General features: G+C 36.4%; 1 protein-coding gene across 1 annotated transcript in view; it reads right to left on the reverse strand.

Moving 5' to 3' along the window:
- The window catches only part of SANBR (SANT and BTB domain regulator of CSR), a 74,287-nt gene extending 55,867 nt beyond the window's left edge, over nucleotides 1-18,420 (reverse strand). Inside the window, exons 1-5 of the mRNA XM_060168768.1 lie at nucleotides 18,314-18,420; nucleotides 13,442-13,600; nucleotides 6,227-6,413; nucleotides 5,311-5,404; nucleotides 2,820-3,058 (exon numbers count right to left, since the gene is read on the reverse strand). Of these exons, the coding sequence (XP_060024751.1) occupies nucleotides 2,820-3,058; nucleotides 5,311-5,404; nucleotides 6,227-6,413; nucleotides 13,442-13,591 (670 nt within the window). The 5' untranslated portion in view covers nucleotides 13,592-13,600; nucleotides 18,314-18,420. The remainder of the gene's footprint in view (nucleotides 1-2,819; nucleotides 3,059-5,310; nucleotides 5,405-6,226; nucleotides 6,414-13,441; nucleotides 13,601-18,313) is intronic.
- Between the last annotated feature and the right edge of the window lie 1,053 nt (nucleotides 18,421-19,473).

Raw genomic sequence — 19,473 nt, forward strand, 5'->3', positions numbered from 1 at the left:
GGCTTATATACATGAAAGAAAGAAAATGCAATGTTAAAACTTACAGTATAGAGAAAATGCATAGTAAATTTGCCTTGGAATTAGACTCGTATCAAGTAAAAAGACTCCAGCTAAAGATATGATATATGCAAACTTCTCCTTAACTAAACCAGGGAAAAAGATAATTAAAGTTGTGAATATAACTCATCACACAAAAATGACAGTGAAGCTACTTCAAATGTGGTTCAAATGATTGTTATGAACAAATACTTAATTTAAAAGATTCTGAAAGATAATATAAAATTTACTATTGCAGAAATGCAAAATTACTTCCTAAAGGCAGACTTCGGAGGCACAACCAGGGAAAGGCGGATGCCGGCTGATGCTATCTATTATTTTAGTAAAACATCTTCAGTCATCTCCCATGAGGTATATTTTTAAGAAAAAGAAAAAAACTGTGATTTTTACCATTATAGTACTAAGACAATCCTCCTAAATAAAGGACTATGCAGGCAATGATTAAAATAAGTAATCCCAATCTTTCCTTAAGTAACAATTCTAGATTAAAGGTTCTCAAAGAGCAATGGTAAAGGGAGGAAGGAGCTGGTGAAAAAGTTCCTCAGGAAAATATAATATAACCCATTCCAATTAAGACACAAGGTCTGGATTATCAGCAATTTAATTAAGAATTTTGGTAGTTTTCCTAGTTAGAATAAAGATTGCTTTTATAAAAGCTTACATTTGTAGCCACTGATTTAATGTCCAAGATTACAGAGACACCAGTTTTGCACCACTTTTTTAACCTGTACTATGTTCTTAAACATACTAGATCAAACAGTAATTTTTTTCTCTCTACGTATTTTGATTTTTATTTCACACATACATATCTGCATGGTCTGGAATCTCTGGGCTCTGACTGGTTGAAAATTTTGAGTTAGCAATTTTGTAATTTTAAGGACCATTAGAAACCTTTTTTATTAATTTGGTCACAAAAATGTATTAAATTATGAACTTCCTCAGAAGACTTCTTATATACTGTCAGTATAGGTTTATTTACAACAAGAGTCTAGAAATATTTTGCTACTACTGTAAATTGCAATTCTCATGCACAGAAAGACTTCATTAAACCACCAGTGTGATTTCCTATACAAGTCAATGCCCCAAAAAGATTACTTAGTAATTAGTCTTCTGATCCTCTAGAACACTGGTTCTCAAACTTTTGCTCTCAAGACCCCTTTAAAAAAATCTTAAAAACTGAAATTCCTGGAGAGCTTTTGTTTATGTGGGTTATATCTATCAGAATTTACCATACTGGAAATTAAAACAGAAATTTAAAAAAAATATTCATTTAAAAATAATGAACTAATTACATATTAACATATTTTATGAAAAATAACTATATTTTCCAATAGAAACAAAAAATAGGTGAAAATAACACTGTTGGACATTTTTTTATAAATCTCTTCAATGTATGACTTAAGGGAAGACAGCTAGATTCTCTTGTATCTGTTTCCACATTGAATTTGTGAGTAGTCTTTCTTAAAGGTTAGTTGCAATGGGAATTGAAATCATATCAATGAACTTTTCCTATTCTGCTATCTCAAATCCACTGATTTATCTTGTACTTTGAGTGGACCTTCAACCCATGCATGATTTTTTTTAACATCATGCATTGGTCATTAGGAAGACATTGGTTCACTGAGTTATGCAAATCTTCCAAATGTTGAAACATTTCATTGCACAATACACACACACACACACACAAAATCTCACCAGTCTCATCAGAAACATCTTTAAATATTGAGGAACTGTCAAGCACATGCAAGCAGATACAAGTTTTTCAATACTCTAAGTCTCACTTGAAAGCTTGAATTTTATCAGTGGCAACAAATATTGTTAGTTGTATCCCTTTAATTGACTGGCTCATTGAATTCATTTTCAAGAAAATATTTGTCTGGGGAGTTCCCTGGTGGCCTACTGGTTAGGATTCTGGGCATTCACTGTCGTGGCCTGGGTTCAATCCCTGGTCAGGGAACTGAGATCCTGCAAGCTGCATGGTGTGGCCAAAAAAAAAAAAAAAAAAGAGAGAGAGAAAGAAAATATCTGCCAAATGCCTAAGTCTGAATAACCATAACTTGTCAGCCATCTTCCAAGTAAAAATGGTTTCGTAAAAAAGCAGTTAGTTTGCAACTCAAGCAACTGTACAAATAAATGCTTTTCCTTCAGACAGCCATCATACTTTGGTGTGCAGCAGGAATGCACTTCCTGTGTCATTACACAGAATATCAAAACGATGTATACTCAAGAGTCAAGAGTTAATAAAATTAGTAATTTTTACTGCCTCATCAAGGATATTCTTAAGTGAAAATGTTTTTTTGTTTTCTTTTTTCCTATGAGCACGTGGTGTTGAAGAACACAGTGACCACTAAGACAGTGTGATGCTCCTTCCTTGATGTGTGCTAAAGCTCCAACAGTTTTATCCTCCATTACTTCTGCACCATCTGAACAAATGTCAACACAGAGAGAAAGACAAGCAACATACTGGCATTATTAAGCAGATTCTCTTGACCTTGTGGATCCTCTAAAAGGATCTTTAGGACTCCAGTGATCGGTAACTGTACCATACAGTGAAAATAGCTGACCTAGAGACCTGTCCATTTGCCATAAATTCACTATAATTGGCTTACAAAGGGTGAGGTATCAGTTTCCTAAAAGGTGATTACTAATCTGAGCATAAATACTAATGTTTGAACAATTTTCCACATTTCATGTTTGGCCTGAAGCAACTTCCAGCTGACACAAAAATTGCACTACAAAATAAGCAATAGATTGTCTTTTACCTAAAGTGGGCATCTCACAATCTTTATTCTCCTTAGTGTTCCTTTTAACATATTTTATCAACCAGTTGAAAATGTGAACGTCACAATGAACTGAAATGTCCACCTCTTCCCAGCGCTGGGCGTCCACAGATAAGTATTCAGCAAAGTACTTCATTTCTGATATCAAAAGATCTCGTGGGCAAATAAAATCTTCTTTCAAGTTTTTTGCTTCATCACATACATGGATCACCATGTTTGGCCTTCATAAAAAATGTTACACAGAAATGAAATTATTAGAATTTTAGAAGAGGAGCCAATAATATTGACATTTATTGGAAGTATGAGAGCAAGATATTTTTCAAGGTTTTAACCACACATCAGTTTTACAGGGTTTGACATTCAGAAGTTTTCATAAGTGTCTTGCTAACCTGATCTGTATCTGAAAATTGACTAATTTTAGTTAAGCTATTGATTTAATAAAACAAAAATATTTTTACCACAGAACTTATAATTTACAGGGTTTTAAATTTATTTTCAAATTATAAGTTAATTATAATGTTTTTAAAAATACCAATTCACAAAGCAAAATTAAATTATACATTCTAATTCTTGTGAGGAACATAAAACAGCACTTTTACAAGGTAATGGGTATGGGATGGAGATATAGATTAAATACTAAAATTTTCTTACTATTAATAAATAGGAAAAACAGTTAAAATTATTCATTGAAGTATCAAAAAATTAGCATAGCTACTTTATTATTTTTAACAACAAGAAAGCTTGTTTCTAGGCATTCAATAAATATAAATTAGTAAATGTGGTTAAAAAATTCTTAAGACTACAACATGCTTATTTATATATTTAAAAAACAATTTAAGAATAAGTTTAGATGATGCATCAGAAAGATTGCTTCAAAAATTCTATACTCCTTGAATTTATATGCCCTTGAAAATTACATCACCACAAAAAGAAACACTAGTGTGATCCATAACTGCCTTCATGTCATTACAAAAGGAAGAGATTAGATAGGAAGTGACAGACTACCCTATAATATGAATTTAATGTGTGTTTAATTGAACTTCAAAAAATTTTAATACAGAGAAATTACATTTGAAACAAAACTGGCTACAGAAAAAGGATTAATAATCAATGCTTTGTCAAAGTCAAAGGAATTTAAGTAACTTTGCAAGTTGTTCTTTCAAAGAAATTGTGGTCAAAATATAAACAGGTAATGGCTGGTATAATGAAGTATGAAATTTCTGTGGCTTTTTGGGGCACAACATGAAATTAGATAATCCTAATTAATTTATCAGATAAATTTTTGTGCCATACCCAAAACCTATCAGTTAAAAATCTATGTGAGGGGGGCTTCCCTGCAGTCCAGTGGTTAAGACTCTGTGCTTCCAATGCAGGGGGGTGGGTTCAATCCCTGGTCAGGGAACTAAGCCACGTGGTACGGCCGAAAAAAAAAATCTATGTGAATAAACTAAAATTCACTAAACTATAAAAGGGTGAATTTTTTTATTGTGGTAAATACACATAACATAAAATTTGCCTTTTTTTTTTTTTTTTGGTACGGGGGCCTCCCACCGATGCGGCTCCCCCCGCCGGGGAGCACAGGCTCCGGACGCGCAGGCCCAGCGACCACAGCCCACGGGCCCATCCGCTCCGCGGCATGCGGGACCCTCCCGGACCAGGGCACGAACCTGCATCCCCCGCATCGGCAGGTGGACTCCCAATCACTGTGCCACCAGGAAAGCCCCAAAATTTGCCATTTTTAAATGTACAGTTAACTGGCAGTAAGTGCACTCATATTGATGTGCAATTATCACCACCATCCATCTCCAGAACTTTTCAAAAGGATAAATGTTATGGTATGTGAATTATATATCAATAAAGCTGTTATAAAAAACTATCAGAACAGAAAATATACAAAGGAGCTTTTAGAGATGATGAAAATGTTCTTTATCTTCATTGGTTATATGGCTAAAACTCATCAAAGTGAATACTTAAATATGTGCAGTTTATTGTATATAAAATACACAAAACAATATAAAATTATCAAAACTTGCATTAGATTGAAAGATGTATTTTAATTTTTAAATATTTCTACAATGAGTAATTGTATTCAAATAGTTCTAAAACACACATCCAGTTTCTTTAATAAAGTTGGAGAACTAATGGCAGAGACTTTTCTTTGGGTTTTAAAATTCACTTTTCAAAATTTTATGTTAATAGATGTTATTTCTAATACTTACAAGATGAAAATGAATTTTTAAAGTGGAAAACTGTTGTCCAATTTATAAGTTATATGAATAAGCCATACGTTTACCTATCAGGCAATTGTTTATAGTTCAACACATCAACTACCCTCATTTCAATTATTTCAGCAATTGCATAATGTGAAATTCCTAAATTATGGTAACTGATATATAAAATTAGCAATCATATTTTTATAATTTAAAGTTGATATTCATATTAAAGCTTATCTAGCAAAGAACCAGCCTCCTACCCTTCAGATTCTTCAGTCTTTTCTCCACCATTATGAGTAGTACAATTTTCACTTTCTGAAGAACAATTCCTTGTGGAAGCTATACTATGTCTTCCTTAAACACAGAAACAAACACATACAAAAACAAAGGGGGGAGGTTAGCATTTCTAACTGAGAATGGGTTTTTACTTATTGAATGGTTATACTATAAATTCATGGTTTCCAAGAGTACTTAAAGATGGTACTTTGTCAGGTGCCTTAATATTTCTAAAGGTATATGGAAAAAAACAGTACGAAAAAAGGATCACAAATTGCTAACATTACACTGAAGATTTAAAAAATACTAACATGGTGTGTAGGGATGGGGTCCAATTTTCAAAAGCCTACAATATAATTTTCTCTTCCTGAAGCAAATTTTTATATCAATACTCTGCTGCTGCTGAAATTAAAATAATTCACTACACTGAAGATTTCTAAAATCAGTTATTATTTCCAATGAAGTTGTGGAAAACATCACTTCTACACTGCTGCTATGTCATCTGAAGCTATTGCTGACTCCAATAGAGGGGAGCTGTAGCAAAGATAACATGAGAGGCAAGCAAGATTCTCCCAGTAAAAAAAAAAAAATTAAGTAAAAGGTACAGGTCAAATCCCTTTAAAATTTACAACATAACATAAATAGGCTAATGGACTGGAGTAGTAAATTTTGATAAAGTAAAAAGCTTTTTTTGGTAATAGTGTTTGACCTGTATGTTAACATCTACACTTTTTTTTTTAAATACAGCAAAGACAAATTTCTAAAGCTCAGGAAAATACTAATAGATTTTTCTATTAATGTTTCTATTAGCCTTTAAATAAAGAAAAGTTGATGGGAATGCATAATATTTTGTAGAATTGTCATAAGGACAAGCACTGCATTTTGTTTTTAAAACCTTACCTGTTTTAGAAACTGCATCCTGACCAACTGGAGTCTCCTGAAATTCTCTTTGTGTGCTAAGAAGCGAGGATTTGATATACGTGGCTAAAGTTTCAACAGGACTCTCTCCAGCAGCCATGAGGGGACTACAGTGGTTGTCCACAGGTGAGCTTCCATTGTTCTTCAGTTCATCAAACCTCTTTGCACACTGTAATGACATAAAGGAAGGAAATGCATGTCTGGGGGGTTTTAAATCATTTTTTATAAGTGAATATTAATCTCTTGGGTAACATCTAGAAAATTAGCGCACATTTCAATACATGAAAGCCTCTGACTTACTTTTTTTTTTAAAATTCAGGGTAGTTCTTAAAAAAAATATGCTTTAACTCAAAGGCATAATGTACTTATGCTTTTGTGGAAAAATGAAGAATGCCTTTATCAACCATATTTCCCCATGGTCTACGTCTATCATCAGTTGATAATTTTAATAATTTAGTTAAAAACTTGGCTTTTATTTTCACACTGAATTTCCACCAGGAACAAGACCAAATTCTAACCTTCAAAGAAAAAAAAAAAAGTATCTGATTTGTGACACTAGATCTTCTTTATTAAAATAATGAGTCTTTGTTCTTACTAACAGTGAGGTTCACCATGCACAAAATACCGTAGTAACACTTCACGGCCACATATTTGGGCAGTTTGTTCTAGAACAGTGTTTTCCCTTAACCCATTGTTAGTCACGGAATCAATTTAGAAAAGCCCAGATTAGCAACTAAAAAAAAAGAAATAAAATACAATAGATTAGAAAATATCAAGAGTGCATTAAGCATAATAAGGCTAAGTAATCCTTCACGAAAATGTCATTTCTAAGTGTGTACTACGTCACAACATAAAATGCCTTCCTTAATGTGGGTCTTGGTCAAACAACACTTCTATAGCATTCATGTTTAAATCTCCATCAGTAGCAACATGGGTGGCAAATTGCATAGCAGACCAAGTAATCTGGGAGGTGCAAAAGGAGAAAAATATATATCACGTATACACGTATATGTTAAGTGAATAATGCATTGGGTATGTCATCATTCATTTATTACACAAAAATTTATCAAGTACCCACTAGATATTAAGCACCGTTTTCAGAAAAGATTGTTTACTAATAGTACTATTACTACAAAGAAATCCCTATTTAAGGCTTAGTCCTTTGAAAATGCATTTAAAAGACACATAAGTGTAGGACTTCCCTGGCGGTCCAGTGGTTAAGACTCCATGCTTCCACTGCAGGAGGCATGGGTTTGATCCCTGGTCAGGGAACTAAGATCCCACATGCTCCATGGTGCAGCCAAAAGAATAAACAAAAACAAAACAAAAAGATACGTAAGTTTAGACTAAAATATTATACTCAGTATGTATGCCCACCTCTTTAAGCAAAGTCTTAAAATTAAATAAAAATAATTAATATGATAAATGAGAAACAGAAAATATTTTTTGTATGAGGACTGAAAAAAGCAGTGATGAAGGTCTGGCAAAGAAAAAAAATGCTGTAATGATTAGAAGAATGTACAGGTTCACAGGTACATCTATAGGATAAAGAATATAAGTGATTTAACTGAATCCATTTTTCCTACAAAATGAGTTTATTTTTTGTAACAGTGAAAGTGGTTAGGTAGGCTTTTTTTTTAATATAAATTTATTTTATTTATTTTTTATTTTTGGCTGCATTGGATCTTTGTTGCTGCCAGCGGGCTTTTCTCTAGTTGCAGCAAGCAGGGGCTACTCTTCATTGCAGTGCGCAGGCTTCTCATTGCGGTGGCTTCTCTCATTGCGGAGCGCAGGCTCTAGGTGTGCAGGCTCAGAAGTTGTGGCGCACGGGCTTAGTTGCTCCACGGAACGTGGGATCTTCCGAGACCAGGGCTCAAACCCATGTCCCTTGCATTGACAGGCGGATTCTTAACCACTGTGCCACCAGGGAAGCCCTAGGTAGGCTTTTAAACTGTAGATTCTTCTGATATCTTTTAGGTAATGCTTATAGCTATATTGGAAACTGAATGTAGGTTTATCTTATTTAACAAAGCTTACAACAATTTCTAATACTTATGAAATAATAAAATTATGAAACCTGAATATTTGAAATGAACACATGATTGCTTAAACAAAAAGCAAGTGAACTGTGAATAATTTAAAGTACATTGTTAAATCTTCTTTTGTGTTTAAGCAAAAATTACATGATATCTATATGCAAAAGAAAGGCTGGACCCCCCTACCTCACACCATATAAGAAAATTAGCTCAAAAGAGATCAAAGACTAAGTATAAGAGCTAAAACTATAAAATTATTAGAAGGCAATATAGGTAAAAATCTTCATGACCTTGGTTAGGTGATAGTTTCTTAAACACTAAAAACACAAGCAATGAAGAAAAATTAGATATACTAGGCTTCAATAAAATTTAAAACTTTGTACTTCAAAGGACACCATCAGGGAAATGAAAAGACAGTCCACAAAATAGGAGAAAATATTTGCCAATCACATATCTGACAAGGGACTTGTATCTAGAATACATAAAGAACTCTTACCACTCAATGATAAAAAGACAACGCAATTGAAAAATGGGCAAAGGATATGAATAGATATTTCTCCAAAGAAGCTCTATAAATGGCCTATAAGCACATTAAAAGATGGTCAACATCATTAGCCATTAGGAAAATGCAAATCAAAATCATAATGAGTTAACAATTCACACACACTAGGATGGCCATAATAAAAAAGACATAATAAAAGTGTTGGCAAGGATGTGGAGAAATTGGAACCCTCATACATTGCTGGTGAAAATGTAAAATGGTATAGTCACTTTGGAAAAATTAGATACATTATTTTAGCTAAGGTAAATGCTTATCTAGAAAATTTTAATTCATCCTTTCTCCACTTCCAAAATACCAACAGGTCAACTTCAAAATGAAAAAAAAAAATCCGGAGATTAAGAGAACATTCAAGAAACTTTAAAAATATATAATTTTTGGGACTTCCCTGGTGGTCCAGTGGTAAAGAATCCGCCTTCCAATGCAGGGGATGCGGGTTTGATCCCTGGTCAGGGAACTAAGATCTCACATGCCATGGGGCAACTAAGCTTGCACGTCACAACTACTGAGCTCGCGCACCTCAACTAGAGAGCCTGCATGCCACAAACCACAGAGCCCACGCACCCTGGAGTCTGCGTGTCACAACTAGAGAAGGGAAAACACACACGCCGCAACGAAAAGATCCCATATGCCTCAACAAAGACCCTGCGTGCCGCAACTAAGACCTGACACAGCCAAAAATAAATTAAATAAATAATAAATAAACCTTAAAAAATATATATATAGTTTCTTTTTGTCCACCAGATAGTAAAACAATATTGAAAATAAGTCAGTACGGAACAGTCAACAGGATTAGATAGAGAGATCAATGGATTAGAATGGTAAGTCGAGAAATAGATCTGAAGGTAAAATTTCAAACCAGTAATAAAGAATGGACTATTCAATAAATGTTGAGACAACTAACTAGTCATTAGGAAAAAAGTTAAAACTAAAAAAATTCCAGGGACTTCCTTGGTTGCACAGTGGTTAAGAATCTGTCTGCCAAATGCAGGGGACACAGGTTCGAGCCCTGGTCTGGAAAGATCCCACATGTCGCAGAGCAATTAAGCCCATGTGCCACAACTACTGAAGCCCGCGTGCCTAGAGCCCATGCTCCGCAACAGGAGAAGCCACGGCAATGAGAAGCCCGCGCACCACAACAAAGAGTAGCACCCACCAGCCACAACTAGAGAAAGCCAGCACGCAGCAATGAAGACCCAATGCAGCCAAAAAAATAATTAAAAAAAAATAATTCCAAGTGGAGTCAACATTTAAATGTAAAATAAAAAGTAGTCAGCAAAATGTAGGTGATTTTATATTATTCACAGTCTTTAGGTTGAGAAGGTTTCTAAACATGACAAAAAAGGAGAACATCAAAGTAAAAGATTCACAGATTTTTAACATAAACTTTTAAACATGTGTATACAAGAGACTATCATTGATAACTTACAGGCTGAAAAAAAACTGAGAAAAATAAGCTAGATTAAGGGTTTATATATTCAATACATAGAAAACTGTTATTAAACTAGTAAAACAACAAATCTACAAATACTAAAAGGATATGGAACAATAAAATATAAAACATTCATCCTTTAGGATTTAAAGAAAGGGAAATGAAAACTGTGATGAGATAACATTAAAATCATATAAATATTTATTTACATATAAATAAGAATTTTGAAAAGACACACAGAGAAATAACACTTGATATATAAAGTGCAAGGATCAGGCACTCGGCTATTTTGACTGGAGTACAACATGGATGACCCTTCCAGTGGACAATATGTAACAAAAGCCTTAAAAATGCACATGCCCTCTAATGAAGCAATTCTGCTTCTGAGATTATCCCCTAAGAAAAGAATAAGATATTTGTTACAGTAGTCAAAAGTTGGAAACAATAGCTTAAATATCCAATAAAAGGTTCAATAAATTATGATTTAGCTCAAATAACAGTATACTGTCATCAAATGTAGAACTCTAGCAACTGACACATAGAGATGTTTACAATATGCTAAGTGAAAAACAAAGCAGCAAAGTAGTACATTTGCTACATGTCCACTTTTAAGAATTCATATATGAATAGAAAAGAATCTGGAAGGATATATACAAGGTTTCAACAGCTTACTTTAGGTAGGGTCATATTTACAATTCTGATTTTTCACTTGTTTCCTTGTGTGTGTGTGTTATGTTTGTGTGTGTATTCTTTGAGGATATGTCTTGTTTAGTAATAAGAAATTAATTAAAAATTAACATTGCTGGGCTTCCCTGGTGGCGCAGCGGTTGAGAGTCCGCCTGCCAATGCAGGGGACACGGGTTCGTGCCCCGGTCCGGGAAGATCCCACATGCCGCGGAGCGGCTAGGCCCGTGAGCCATGGCCACTGAGCCTGTGCGTCTGGAGCCTGTGCTCCGCAACGGGAGAGGCCACAACAGTGAGAGGCCCGCGTACCGCGAAAAAAAAAAATTAACATTACTTAAAAACAGTCTGATTCACATTTAGTTGCATTTTAGTTAAAAAAATAATTTCTTGGGAATTCCCTGGTGGTCCAGTGGTTAGGGGTCCGTGCTTCCACTACAGGGGGCACGGGTTCGATCCCTGGTCAGGGAACTGCAAGCCGCACAGTGCAGCCAAAAAAAACCAAAGTTCTCAACTGAGTGAATTTGAATATACAGTGGATATCAGATGATAAGATGGAGTTATTGTTAATTTTCTTAGGTTTGATCATGGTACTGTAGTTATGCAATAATATCCTTATTTTAAGATGTATGCTACAGTCTATGAAGTATCGTGATGTCTGAAACTTACTTCTAAACTTACTTCTAAACTTACTTCTAAAAAAAAAAAAAGTTACATAAAGAGATCAAGCAAACACCTAGAATTGCTGACTCCAAATAAAGGATATAGGGCTGCTATACTATTCTGTTAACTTTTCTGTATGTTTGAAAATATTCACAATAAAAAGTTGGAAAAATAGTCAAATTCACAGGTTTGCCTTGTTTTAAAACCTAACACGTAAAATTCCAAAAGATGAAAAAGTATAGATTAGGGAATGATAACATACACTTAATAATAAATTCCCTCATCATTTCACAAAGACCTGTAACATAACCGAGGGCAAGTAATCCCTGTGGGTACTGGTTTTCTCAGCTGTAAAACAAGAGGGTAGAACTTGGTTCATTCACTGATCCTATAGGTATTTATTGAGTGTGTATTATGGGCCAGGCAGTGGTGCATATGCTTAAAACCTACTGGGTAAAATCACTAATGTCCTTTCTACTTCTAGAAATCTGAGATGACTCATCCACTTTAGGGTTCCTTTTAACAGCAAAAAATTCTGAGGTCAGTGTTTCTCCAACTAGGGTGCATAGATGAATTACCAGAAACCTAAGAGTTCCCTAGAAGAGTTTTTAGATTGTGAGTTTTGATTCTGAGGATAACATTAATAAAATCATCCAGGTCATTAGGATGACAGAATATTTCCATGCCCATTCGCTTTTCTGTTGTAAATTAATTGTAAATTAAGTTGGTACCAAGAAATATTTTAATTGTCCACGGCTAATTTTATTTTTCTATTATTTATTTATTTATTTATGGCTGCTTTTGGGTCTTTATTGCTGCGTGCGGGCTTTCTCTAGTTGCAGTGAGCAGGGGCTACTTTTCGTTGCGGTGTGTGGGCTTCTCACTGCGGTGGCTTCTCTTGTTGTGGAGCACGGGCTCTAGGTGCGAGGGCTCAGTAGCTGTGGCGCACGGGCTTAGTTGCTCCGTGGCATGTGGGATCTTCCTGGATCAGGGCTCGAACCCGTGTCCCCTGAATCGGCAGGCAGATTCTCAACCACCGCGCTACCAGGGAAGCCCCCACGGCTGATTTTAATAAAGGACAATGTGGAGAAGAAACCTGGTATAGAGAAGAGATGTGTTAGTGCCAAGGGAAGGCAAGTAATGTCCTGGCACAACACACAGCTTCATGGTAGAGGGTTAAAGAGAGAAAAGTGGGGAAAGAGTAAAGGCTTTGAAGGGCACATGGCAGTACAGGCTAAATGCAAAAAAATTTGTGCCACAAGAGGCTACACAAATATTTGCATCATAATCAGCAATTTAATTTCAGCAAAACACTATTACTTATCACATTAAGTAAGCTTATTAGTTTGAATTGTGTTGGTTTGAGTTTTCACTTGTCTATAAAATGTAAATTTGGTTTATGATCGTATAGGTGTGTTTATACCCAGTATTATTAGTGCACATTTAATTTCCACTATAATAATTTAAGTCATCATTGGCAGTTTTCAAGGTTTTTTTCCTTTAAAAAGGTCTGTACATTACTCAAGTTTGAAAAGCATAGCATTAGCAATTTAATAAAACTGGATTTACAAAAATGTTATCTACCCATTCAGTTGTAAACATTTAAGATAAGGTTGAATTTAAACATACCAGGTGGATTAATATATCATATAATTTACATAGATTATATTTAGCCAAATTGCATCGTATGTATGCATATTCAGTATTTATATGTGCATATGAATATGTAAAACTCAAAAATTTCTTCTTAGTATAACAGTTATTCCTTTAAATTGATCACTTTTTCTGATCTCTTTTCAGTAGATACCTGGAAAACTGTTACTTACCTCTTTGGGTGTTAATCCAGGCACAAGCCTTGCCACTGATTCCCAGTTGATGGTCTGGTGGATTCCAATTAATGGGTAAAGGATCATGTCCAACACCATTTGGTTGTTATTGTTTGGGAAATTGTTGTTTTCTGAATATCCATGACTCATCTTTTGGAACTAGAGACAGAGAAGACAAATAGATTTATTTGCATCTGAAATCCAAATGTTTTCAGAACATTATAAATCAGTTATAATTCATTCCTAAGGATTATCTCCTAAGAATTATCTACTACTACATAAAGGAAAGATAAAACTGACCTAAAATCAAAACAGAATATATAGCTCAAATCTCTTCAAATATAACAGCATTTGAATATTATGGATGGGTGGATAGATAGATAGAAGGATGGACAGATGGGTAAATATGTGATTAAAAAAGTATGATAAAATGTTAAGGGCAGAATATAAGTGACGGGTATACAAGTGTTCACTATAAAATTCTTCTGATTTTGCTGTATGTTTAAAATTTTTCATAATAATATGTTGAGAGAAAAAGTTGAATACAATATATCTTCCTTAAAAAAAAATCCTTATGTATGCCTGATCTGTATTTTGATTAGCAGTTCATGGATGATAGAACTAAACTGTGAAAAAAAAAAAAAAGCTAGTTAAAAAGAATGATAATTTCATTGCAGTCCTAAGCCATATTTCCTTTATTTCTCTGTGAGTGAATGTCCATGCTATAAACAATGGAGGCTGAGTATACTTAATTTTGACTGATGTAATCAAACGAAACTTAGAATTAAGTTAATCTGACATTTTAGGGTAAGCATAATCATTGTTACTACGCATGTGATTATGAGTTATATATGGTGGGAAGAGTATATCAACAAATGTAATTAGCATTGTTTTTATATGTTTGAAACATTTTTTGGAAAGTCCTTATTCCTTATCTTCAGAAGCAATGTGACAACTGGCCTGATAAGGTTTAACCCTCACACACACCCAAACAAACACCGACTCTCATATATAAAAAGCCAAGGCACCTCCACACACATACACACATGCACTCACACCTGCAGAGTGGAGGCTTTGCCTGCTTCTTCATCTGGCTCCGCACCCTCTCTCCTACCATCACACATCCTCTGGTTCAATCCAGGAGACCTTGAATCAAGTGACTAAGGGTGTGTCCAAAATCTTCAGGCAACAGGATGACCAAGAAAAAAGTCTCTAGAAGGCTTTCCAAATGGATGTCGCTCAATAAACATTTAGTGAGTCCCAACTATAAGCCAAGCACTGGGGATACCATGATAAATATGGCATGGTCCCTGTCCTCAAGGAGTTTACTAGTAGAGAGTTGAGGATACAAACAGACAAACATCATTTTAATATCACTTGCTGACAGCCAAAGCAGAGGGGAGCCATCAGGGGCAGAGGAGGGACACATAATAGCTGTTGGTATTGTGGAGGAGGGTAAGGCCGCAGTACCAAAGAGAAAAAGAAGCTACCTCCTTCAACCTTAGAGAATTTTAAGAACTTATTTACTGAATATTTACTAGGAGCCTGGAGCTGGGCTAAGCCTTTTATATAAGTTATTTCAATTCTCACCACAACCCTATAAGATAGATGCTTTCCCCAATTTTACAAGATGAAGAAACACATTCAGAAAAGTTAAATAATTTGTACAAGGCCACAGAACTAGTAAGAGGGAGATCAAAGACTCAAATCCAGGTAAAACTGACTCTCAAATCCATGCTCTTTCCATTATATTCTAGAAGGAGAGTATAGGGAAGACAGCAGTTGGGAATGATGGCTTAGGGTAGAGAGAGAGTAAACATTTTGAAGTTAGTTATGATTCAATGAAACAATTTTGAAAGCTGTTTGTGAGGCAAGGGAGGGAGAAGGCTGTGGTATCGAAGAGAAAAAGAAGCTACTCCCTTCAAATTTAGAAAATTTTGAGAATTTATGTTGATTATATCTCAATAAAGCTGAAATTTAAAAAAAAAAGAATTTTAACATTTACTGAGGCCTCACCATGTGCCAGGCATTATATATGAAGTCAGAACATAAATTTACAGATGAAAATAATGACAAAGATTTACAGCTAGTCATATCTATGACTTAACTGATGTTGAATCTGGGTTGGGAATATAATCTCCAAATATAAGCTGTTCCTATGGAAAAATATTATCTATTTTAGGACAAGAAGTATAAAGCAAAGATCCACTGAGAAACCAGTATAGTGGAAAAAGCAATGAACATAGGAGTCTGAAGCTCTGGTTTGAGTTTTAACTCCACACAAGTTAGTCAAGGCAAGTCATTTGAAATTCTGCAATAAAAATTAAGTGCTGGTAATACCTCTACTTGACATCATACAAATAATCAAAGGGATTATTTTTGTGAAGGCACTTTGAAGACAATAAAAGCACCTTACAAATGTGATGCAACATAAAATAACAGTATCTACCTCCTAGGATCCTGCTAAGGATTATGTGAGATGTTTAAATGTTGGAATGGGGAGTTGGAATGCAGAAGCTCTCAGTTAAGTGTTAACTATGATTAGTACTATGTAATTGTTTACATAAAATACTGATGTAGGACATCAGGTGGTAGACATCATAAAGTTATCCTACATGTTTCTGCATGAACATTAAAAAGAAACAAAGAAAAACACTAAGCACTCTAAAAATCACAGCTTCCTAGCAACCAGAGAGGTACCTTGTTGATGGGCCAGAATCGTGTTGGGTATGGACCCTGGAGCCAGACTACCCAAATTTTTGTCCTGGTTCTACCACTTAAGGTATTATCTGGTTCTGATTACGTACCTCTATGCCTCAGTTTCCTCATCTGTAAAACAAAGAAAAATAGTAGCTAGCCCATATACTTTTGAGGACATATGGACAGTACTACCTGGCACTTAGTACTACATAATGTTTGTAGTGGTAACGTTACCATTCCAAAAATCCTCAGATTAAACGGATTCAAAAAGATAAATGTGACAGATGAAAGGAGAGACAGCAACTTTCCAAGAAGTATGCTCTCAACAAAATGAGTAGAAAGTCAGATCTAGATTCTTATCTAGTTTACCATTTCCAGCAGTACAACCTATGATGTCAGTGGTCTCGGCTACAACATAAGGAAAATAATACCTACCTTTGAGGTTATTGTAAGGATTTGATAATATATATAACACACTACCTGGCATACAAAAGGTGCTCAATAAATAATTTATTATTGCTATTATTATTTTCCTATTTTGGCCATTATGGCATAAAAATTGCCAAAAATTAGTTTAAGAATGTAAAACAATGCCTTGAGACCAGTTGAAAATAGATTTTACAGAACTTCACTGTTCTCTACTTGTGTGCCTAGCACATCATCACTTTTCATACCACGCAATTTGAGAAGTATGTTAGAGCATGGGGTATTTTATTACAATTTGTTTGGGCCTCAATAAAAATTAGTCTGAAACAGAATTCAGGGAAAGGACGTGGGTGCTGTTTTTTTACTTCGCTTCGAAAAAGATTCATTTAAAATTTCTAAAATATTTATTGTGGCCTACAATGTGCAGGCACTTGTTAGCTAATCAAATATACTGTTCATATAAAATAATTAAAACTTGTATGTGTATTTCCAATATAATACTACTCATTTATAATATATACGTTTAAGAATAATTTAAATCATCTAAATATGAAAAAAAAATTTTCTGTTAACGTTTTCTTTACACAACTGAATCATATCAAGCAAGGGAAAACTACCCAGTATTAATTCCAGTTAAACGAATGTTCAAGAAAGCATCCCTTAAAGTCAGAATGTAAGTATGAAAGGTATAGCATTGATGGACAACCCTTAATAAATTCTCTGAGTAGCTGTCACAGTGCCTCCCATTCTGGTAAAGAAGTATAGACTTATTGAAAACTGCCAATAAGAAAAAGTCTGAAGCTCAAACTATACACTATTACTAGATCTACGCCCATTCATGATAAAACATGAAGAAGATGTTAAAGTTTAATGTGAAACGTGTTATTTACCAAAAGTAAAAATTCTATTTGTTTAATACTCTACACTTTTAAAGAACACACCTCATGTCGTCTCCCCCATTCCCACAATCGTAGTTTATTTAAATGTATTAATAAAACCAATGTAATTAAGACCAGAGGTCCACGACTGGCATCTGTATTTTCGTTTTCTTTTTTCAAGCAGAAAAAGGGTCTTGTAGACAGAGACTTCTTCCCCTGGACAGAGGAAGGTGGGAAGCGACGGCGGCCAGTAGGGCAGGTCAAAGGCCTCTGGCATAACAGAGGGTGGGGGATAACAGAGTCATTCCGCACTAGGGTAGAAGCCTTGTGCCCAGGCTTTCTGACCACGAACGAGAACGGAAGCAGCTGGCTTTCATCGTGAAGGGGAAAATAAAATCACAGCTGAAACCTAGGAAGAATAGATCAAAGCCCTGCAAACCGTCGGCCCAGAGGCTCGCTGCGCAGCACGTCCTTGGGGCAGCCCAGACCTTCGCGGTCTCCCCGCCTCCCCCCGGAGGGGCAGAAGCTCCGAGAGCTGAGCGGGTGAGGGGCGGACAAAGGCGCGGGGCGGACAGCTTAGGCGACGGAGGGGAAGATGCGGGGCAGGGACCCAGGGCGAGGCCGGGAGGCAGACGCCGGGGGTCCCTCAGCTGGTTCGCGGGCTGGACGGGCTTCGGGGACCCGGAGTAGGCACGACTGGCGGGCTGCGGGTTGCGCGTGGGGGCGTTCGGAGGCACTTTGGGCGAGCTGGACCCCGGCCGCCAGGGGAGGAGGCCGCAGAGGGAACCCGCTAGCTGCCAGCGGTACCGCCTCTCGCCACACTTCCCGCCCCCAACCGGCACGCGAGCCCCCTCGGCGTCTCGCTCACCTCTACGCCGGGGCGGCCCTCGCTGTGCCTCCGTCACCTGCAGAGGCCGGTACCGCCCGCGCCATGAACCGGCCGCGGCGCCCTCACAAGCCACCCCCGCCCGCTAGCAGGAGACTGCAGGGTACCAGCTCCGCGGGGCGGGGAGCGCGGGGATCAAAGCCGCTAGCCAATCGTAGGCCAGCGCCTCTGCGGCGCAGCCAATGAACGACAAGCTCCTGCCGGGAGGGAGGGAGCCGAGGAGCTGCGGCGGCGACTGGCCGCTGCGCCTAGCCTTTGCCTTCCTCCTCCCCGGCCCCACCTCGCATTCACTCTGGTCGCAGTGCAGCGTGCCACCCTACCAGCGTCTTGTCTCTTAGCAACCAGAGGCCCCGAGCCAGAACTTACATGATCAACTCTGAGTCCAGAAGAAAGGGGAACGTAGGGGAGATAGAAGAACTCAGATAAAAACTGGGTGAAATTGTTGGAGTCTTTGGTATACCTGATTAGGTAGAATGGGAAAATTGCATGATCTGAGCGACATCAAAAGAATCTAGGGTGAAGCATTGTCTTCATCAGGAGGCATCTCTTGAAAAATGTAAATAGCTCTGGGTTACAGGTTGAGTTTTCATACATTAATATGTTCAGCCAAGTGTGTTATTGTGGTGACTACTGCTGGGAACCTAGTCAGATGTATAAAGTTCAGTCTTGTAGGGTAAATGCTACATGTCAGTGTTCCTTTTTTAAAAAAATTTATTTTATTGAAGTATAGCTTATTTACAGTGTTGTGTTTCTGCTGTACAGCAAAGTGATTCAGTTACACACATATTCTTTTTCATTATGGCAGGATATTGAATATAATTCCCTGTGCTATACAGTGGAACCTTATTGTTTATCCATTCTATATATAATAGTTTGCATCTGCTATCCCAAACTCCCAATCCACCCCAACCTCTTTTCCCCTTGGCAACCACAAGTCTGTTCTCTATGTCTCTGAGTCTGTTTCTGTTTCGTGGATAAGTTCATTTATATCATATTTTAGATTCCACACATGAGTAGTACAATATGGTTTTTGTCTTTCTCTTTCTGACTTACTTCACTTAGTATGATAATCTCTAGGCCCATCCATGTTTCTGAAAATAGCATTATTTCGTTCTTTTTGATGATTGAGTAGTATTCCATTG

The sequence above is a fragment of the Lagenorhynchus albirostris genome, chromosome 13 (assembly GCF_949774975.1).
Source record: "Lagenorhynchus albirostris chromosome 13, mLagAlb1.1, whole genome shotgun sequence".
NCBI classification, from domain to species: Eukaryota; Metazoa; Chordata; class Mammalia; order Artiodactyla; family Delphinidae; genus Lagenorhynchus; species Lagenorhynchus albirostris.